Below are 7,470 nucleotides of genomic sequence, written 5' to 3' on the forward strand. Positions count from 1 at the left end.
ACCGATCTCGAGTTTGTATATCAAACAAGTATGTATAAGTGTCCGTTGTATGTTCGAGATAGTTTTCAATATCTATTTATAGCTATCTTAAAAAGTGTACCTAATAAAAATTCGAACTCATGTCACTTTTAAAAACATCTGAACATCATTTCATTAAACAAACTAGTGAAATGAACATTGTTAACTCCTAATGAAATAGCTCATCTCATCTATACCCACATGTTTTGGGACATCCACAAGAAGTTTATGTTTAAGTTCACTATTGAATGACGAGCATGATACCCATGTAACGCAGCGGCGATGACATTAGTTGTGAAGTGGTGGCGTCGACGGATGGTGGTGGCGGTAATTGATACAAAGATTTTTGATTTTTAGGGATAATGAACATCTTTTAAAAAATTATGGAATGATTGTGAAAGAAGGATAAAATAGTAATTTCGCATGTCCCAAAATTGTAAACTTTTCAACATAAGACTATAATTTTTATATAGTAGTATAAAAGTATAGAAGTATAGATAAATAACGTGTTTGGATCATCTCAAAAAATTCCAATTAATGCAAAGCCGAAGCGATCAATCTTACTTATTGGTCCGGTATCTCATCAACTATATGAATTTTAACATCTTTGACGCAAGCAAAAACAATTTTAACATACTGTAACTAGCGTTGTACCCGCGCGATGCGGAATAAGAAAAAAAACATCGGTGGTTTGTGGGGCGGCGGCGATGAAAAAAAAAATAAGCAGGCGGTGGTTTTATGGTGGTTTTTGGGGCGGTGGTGGATGGTGTTTATGGGGGAATAGCGTACATAGAAGGTGGATTGCGGCGGCGGATGGTGGTATTTGGGGCGGTGGTGGATGGTGTTTATGGGGGGAGAAAATCAGAGAAGCGGGGAGGGAGAGAAAATCGGAAATCGGATGAACGTATGTGTGTGTAATGAGCGTGATGGAGAAAAAATAGGGTAGTGTAAATTAGGAGGGCATAAAAGACATTTTAAAGGTAGAGGTGTTAAAAGGGGGGTGGGGTAGTTTACTTATTAAGGGAGTATAAATAATTCAGAAGAATAAGGGTTATTAGTGAGGTTTTTATTTTTATTTTTATCTTATACTAGCTAATCAATCCGGGTTTAACCCGGGACGCTTAATTAAAAATTTAAAACCAAAAAATATATAGAAATATGTATTTAATTTGTTGTCAATACATTATAATTTGGTACGGAGATGACAACATACTTGTAAAGATGAACATTAATAAAACTGTTTGGGTTGATGAAAAATTAAAAAGTAACTATCATAAATCAATGGTAGATATAAAACTAAAGTTAAAAGTTATGATATTATTTTTCATGTTAATTAAAAATAATTAAGGTTAAAAAAGTAATATGAAAGAAAAAATAAATGACATATTGCCTAATATAAAAAATAGTTTTTTTTTAAAAAAGAAAATCTATTATAACATCATATATTTTTAAAAATAGTTTAGAAAAAAATAATAGCATACCACATAGATAAAAAGTTTATACAAACAATCTTCTTTTATTATATATAGAGATAGACATAAAATCTGAAAAAAGCTTTTCTACATATAATGAAAAAAAACCATAGTAGAAATACTAATATGCAAAATAACTTGTTCTGTAAATGTTTGTAACTTCAAATACAATCGTATGGCTATTACAATAGGTACACCACGATCATAAAATATGTTTCTCATTCATCATAGTAACATTTTTCATGTTTTTTCATATTAAATCACTACTCTACGTTATGTTTCATTATCACATAATTCTTTTTTTACCATGTAGTGAACCATATAACCCAATAGGATGCCCCGATAAGATCCCCGTTGGGTATCGGGTCGGGTTCGGGTATCGGTTTCTTTTCGGGTTCGGGTATAGTATTACCCGCTCTATTGCCATTCCTAGAGCTAAGGTTGTTTACACTTTAACCTTTCCCGTATACTGTTTACTATTAAAGTATTGACGAAACTGAATGTTTATTCAATATTTACTTTAATTATGTCATTGGTATCTTGGGGAATTAATGATTTTATATATTAGTGTCATTTTAGACTATACAATTATATACATCTTGGTTTTGGCCGGGTTTGATCTTTTTCAAGGGTTTTTTTTTAAAATGATATCTTAAAGGTTTCTCTTAAAAGTGATAATAAGGAACGTGGACTGAGGTCTCTAGCATCCCATAGTCCCATATCACTTGAGGTAATAAAATGATACATTATATTATTGAATTTAGTTAGTATAAGGTTTAGTCTTCAGACTTTATGTTACGTATGTACAATTTTCATTACAATAACACCTTTATTACCCAAAGAAATAATCTTTTATAAAATGTTGTACTACTTTTTATTTAATATAATAATAACACATGTTCAATATCCAGCTAAAACACTAATGCACATTATAAGATTTTATATCCGATATTTAGTATTTTAAGCATGCTTTGGGGATACAAGTAATATACTCGTACAAGTTTTGGGATTGATACCTATTATTATGAAAACGGGCACAAGAAAAGAAAAGAAATCGTATATGATCGACAGGACCAAAAAAAACAAAAGAACCAGACTCTTTTTTATTTTTGGTTAAAACGTCACATTATGCACGTAGAAATGTGGAATGGGCTTAAAAATGTAGAATACAGATAATATCTTCAACAGGGCTAAAGCAGATCACACTGGACTAGCCAAGTTATACCCTTATAAAGTTATAATGGGCTAAAATTTTCTAAGGGTTCAAAACATATGAAAGTTGAACTAAAAAAGTCAATGTGTGTATAAGTACGTGAGATGTGAGTGGTAACTAGTGTTGGTGATAACAGTGATAGTAAATTATGCATTTTTTTTAATTATCAATTATTAGTATCAATTACCAATCTAATTAGAACATCTCCGATGGTTGTTTTTGAAAAACTTTTTTGTTAAAAATTATGTAAGAGTGTGTAAGAGGTTTTTTAGATAAAGCTTTCCACTCCAATAAAAAAAAACTTTTAAAAGCTTGAAATTGAAAATAAAATATAGAGTTAATTGCAGGATTCATCCCTGTGGTTTGTCTGTTTTCGTGGTTTACATACCTGCTCAAAAAATTTCGTGAAATAGGTCCAAACTACTCAACTTTTCTGTACATTTCATCCCTGAGGCTGACTCCGTCAATTTCTTTCCGTTAAGTGTCATCACGTGCCTTTCATATGAGGACACTTTGGTAATTTTCACTTTACCTTTACACTTGCAGAACCCTCATAAACGATTCCTTGCATTGAATCATCAATAACCCAATAATAATAATCATGACAAAAAAGTAGTACAAAAAAATTCAATCATTATCATATTTTCATTTTCATATAACCGACTCAGTAACAACAATAATCTAATATCCAATAATTTAATGCAAAATTTAAATTAGATAAAATCACAAAATCATTTAATCATCAGCAAAATCAAAACACCAATCAAAAATTTAAAATCAAACATACAATTTAAATAGATAAAATCACAAAAGTTACAGAACAAATTATTACAATGACAAAAAACTAAAACTTTCAAGCTTAGCATTTACCATGAATCTGAATTTATAAACTTATTCATCTTTATCATGAAAGTCAAAGTGCAGCCCTCTCACTTTGGTGATTTCAGTCGAACATTACAAAAATGTACCAATTATCAAAGGTACCATCTTCCTAATTATCATATCAATTTAGGAACCATAATTAATTAATGTATATATAGATATGGTTGGCAAATGATGGCGGTATAGAGAGAGACAAATAGAAGAAAGGGGGGCGGTTTGACATGGAGGTGGTGATTTGGCTAGCAGCAGGTGGAATAAATCTTGAAGTTTTGAAGCTTTCTGATTAAATGGATAGATTAGGATTGAATTTTTTAAAGAATTATATACACATGTGTGTGTGTAATATATGTGTGTTTTCAATGGGGGCTGAGATATATTTTAATCGATACAAAAAGAGGAAAAGGGCAGGTGGGGTTGGGTGAAAACATACAAAGTTGCCCTCGTGTGCTGTGCATGTGCCACGACTTAACGGCATGAAAGTAACGCCATCAGCCAAAGGGATGAAATATGCAACTAATGTTGATAGTTTGGATGTATTTGGTTAACAAATTTGAACAAGGATGTAAACCATAAAAACGAGTAAATCATAAGGACGAATCCTGCAATTAACTCTAAAATATATTAATTTAGTGTAGAGATAGATTAAAAACAAGAGTAGGTTGACAAATATAACGTCTTTCATTTCTTCTCTCATCAAAAAAATTATATTATATCAAACTTTAAGCTTTTGAAAGCTTTTTACCATTAAAGTAAAAGGTTTTTTTTAAAAAACATTTTACACACTCTTACAATTTTTTATACCAAAAAGCTTTTGTAAAATTACCATTGTGGATGTTTTTATTAGTAAGGTTTTTGACTTTAAAAAAATTTATCATAGTTCGAATCTTATTTACTATATTTAAAAAAGTGGATTATTATAAGGGTTTTAAAAGTCCTAAGTTCCATACCGTCTAATTAAATATCATTATATGGTCTCATATGTTAACAACTAACCATTAACTATTAAAATCACTGCAATTAAACTATGGGTTGTCTATAAGGCTATCTCCAATGCTAAGGATGTCTTTAGACATCCTTCAACTGCCACATCATATCCTTACAAATCCTTAAAATTCTTACAAATCCTTAAAATCCTTTAATTTTATCTCCAACCATACAAACATTCTTACATATCCTTACATCATATCCTAGAATGAAATGTAAAGTTAAAAAGAGGCTGTGGACATCAAAAACTATATCCTTGGTGAAGGATATATAGACTATGGATAAGCAATGACAAAAATGCTATAGACAAGAAAGAATAGGAAAGGATCTCGACCAATATGCACAAACTTCTCCATTGGAGATAGCCTAATAAAAATTTATATGTTTGAAGGTTTTAGAATTTCGGTGGACTATATCCCCAACCCGATAGATACATGAATCGATACATATCCAAACAGGCAAACACCAATAAAAGGGTGGCGCAAAAGATATACAACCAAAACAATGGGCAGCTACTTGTATGAAAAACTAATTTCCCAAAACCAAAAACCAAAACCAGCTGCTCCGCGGCTCCGCCCCTTTGCCCCAAAATCTTTTATATCACTACACCCCATCTACATACAATTCCACCACTACTACTTGCAATTCTACAATCATCATTACCTCAAATACTCACAAAATTTACACCTTTTTAAAAATTCTAAATTCTGGGTATTCATCTATACATCATTTCAGTTAGTGGGTCTATTTCAAAATTTGATCTGGCACAAGTTATTTATTATTTTTTTAACTTCTTGTGATTTTAATCAGCATTTTTCAAGATTCTAAGTTGTGGGCTATCATCCACATGTCATTTGAGTTAGTGGGTAATTTTCAAAAAAATTAATTTTGTACTGGTTTAATTTTAACTGTCTTGAAAAATTTAGTAAAATGGAAAATAATAATGGTATATTTCCTAATACTTCTCAAGGGTCCGGACTGATGGGGCTAGAAATGTCATTAAACCATCAACAAAACCACCCTAGTTTCCACCACCACCAACAACCACCATTCGCCGCCGTATATACTTCTAAAAAAAGAGGTTCTCCGGTTAGTGATGAAGAAGAGCCTCATGGCAATAATCCCTCAACCACCGAGGAAAGTGGTGGTGATGGGATGTTAAAGAAAGGATCACCATGGCAAAGAATGAAATGGACAGATAACATGGTGAGGTTATTGATAATGGTGGTCTTTTACATCGGAGATGAGGTGGCGGCTGAGCAACCGCCGGCGGACACGGCGGTGAAGAAGAAAGGTGGTGGTGGTGGTAGTGGTGGGGGTGGGGTGATGCAAAAGAAAGGGAAATGGAAATCAGTTTCCAGGGCAATGATGGAAAGAGGTTTTTATGTTTCACCACAACAATGTGAAGATAAATTTAATGATTTAAATAAAAGATATAAAAGGGTGAATGATATTTTAGGAAAAGGGACAGCTTGTAAAGTTGTTGAGAATCAAAGTTTGTTAGAAACCATGGATCATTTACCCGCGAAAATGAAGGAAGAAGCGAAAAAATTGCTTAATTCTAAGCATCTTTTCTTTAGGGAAATGTGTGCTTATCACAATAGTTGTGGCGGTGGTGGTGGTGCCAGCGGTGCTGGTGGTGGGAGTGGTGTAGCCCACCATTCTTCACCACCAGAAGTTACCACCATTGAGCAATTGCCACAACATAGGCAAATTTGTGTTCATGACAACGATAATGAGGACGAAGAGGAAGACGATGAGGGAGAAGAAGAGGACGAGGAGGGGGAGGAAGAGGAAGGCGATGTTTTAACAAGCCGAAAAAGGGCTAAAATGGTGGAAAATGATGGTACTAATGAGAACTTAGTACAACAATTCAATAGTGAAGTAAGTCTAGTGATTCAAGATTTGACAAAGAGTGTATGGGAAAAAAGGCAATGGATGAAGATAAAGATGATGCAATTAGAGGAACAAAGAGTAAGGCATCAAGGTGAATCATATGAGTTAGAGAAACAAAGATTGAAATGGTTGAAATTTAGTTGCAAAAAGGAAAGGGAAATGGAGTTGGAAAAACTAAAGAATGAAAGAATGAAGCTTGAGAATGAAAGAATGGTGCTTTTGTTAAAACAGAAAGAAATGGAATTGGTTGAACTTCAACATCAATACTCATCATCTAATGTTCATAATCATAAAAGGACTAGTGATCCATCTTCCATCAATGGTTGATTTAATTTCATTATAGCTATAATTCTTTTCTTGTGTATATATACGAGTTGTTTAGAATTTAAACATACATAGGCTTGTTATTTTGTACCTCGTAGGCTCATATTCTATGAATCAATAGATGTTTAGAATGAAACATCCCACTTTTTGTCCTTCAAATAACTTGTCAATATGTTCTTAATAAATCTTCTATCATTGGCTTGTTTTGATTTGTCATGGGTTTGTTAAACTCTATCAAGTTTTGCTGCAGTTTTATCCGTACACCAGTTATAAAATTTGTTACATTTAATTTTTAGAAATCATCTTACAATGTAACTCTGTAGTTAAGTTATTACTTAGGGGTGATTGGTTCAAAAAGGGGAAATGGTAAGGGTAAGGGAGTCGTAATAGGTAAGGAATATTATCATTATAAAATATATTATATCATAATAATTAATAATTATAATAATAATGAGATGTGAGAGAAGGAGTGAGATATTGATAGTCATTCCCTTCAAATTATTGTATAATGGGTCATTACCTACTTTTAGTATTGATTAACCACTTTTTTCTTAATCAAACATTATTAATGATTATCTTATTCATTCCTCACCCCCAAATACATCCAACCAAGCATGCCCTAGTATACTTTACACATGTAACATTTCCATGTTAATGTATAGTATACTTTACACATGTAAC

The 7,470-nt window shown here is 32.3% G+C and overlaps 1 protein-coding gene across 1 annotated transcript; it reads left to right on the top strand.

The window, feature by feature from the left end:
* Positions 1-5,086: 5,086 nt before the first annotated feature.
* On the top strand, positions 5,087-6,925 carry LOC122582949. Its single transcript, XM_043755380.1, has one exon. It carries the CDS (start codon positions 5,500-5,502, stop codon positions 6,790-6,792), a length of 1,293 nt encoding a protein of 430 aa, XP_043611315.1. The 5' UTR covers positions 5,087-5,499; the 3' UTR covers positions 6,793-6,925.
* Positions 6,926-7,470: the final 545 nt, after the last annotated feature.

The sequence above is a fragment of the Erigeron canadensis genome, chromosome 9 (assembly GCF_010389155.1).
Source record: "Erigeron canadensis isolate Cc75 chromosome 9, C_canadensis_v1, whole genome shotgun sequence".
Classification (NCBI taxonomy): Eukaryota; Viridiplantae; Streptophyta; class Magnoliopsida; order Asterales; family Asteraceae; genus Erigeron; species Erigeron canadensis.

What these genes read in the sequence shown, in the direction of transcription:
- LOC122582949 (XM_043755380.1), top strand. Translation starts at nt 5,500, where the DNA reads ATGGAAAATAATAATGGTATATTTCCTAATACTTCTCAAGGGTCCGGA.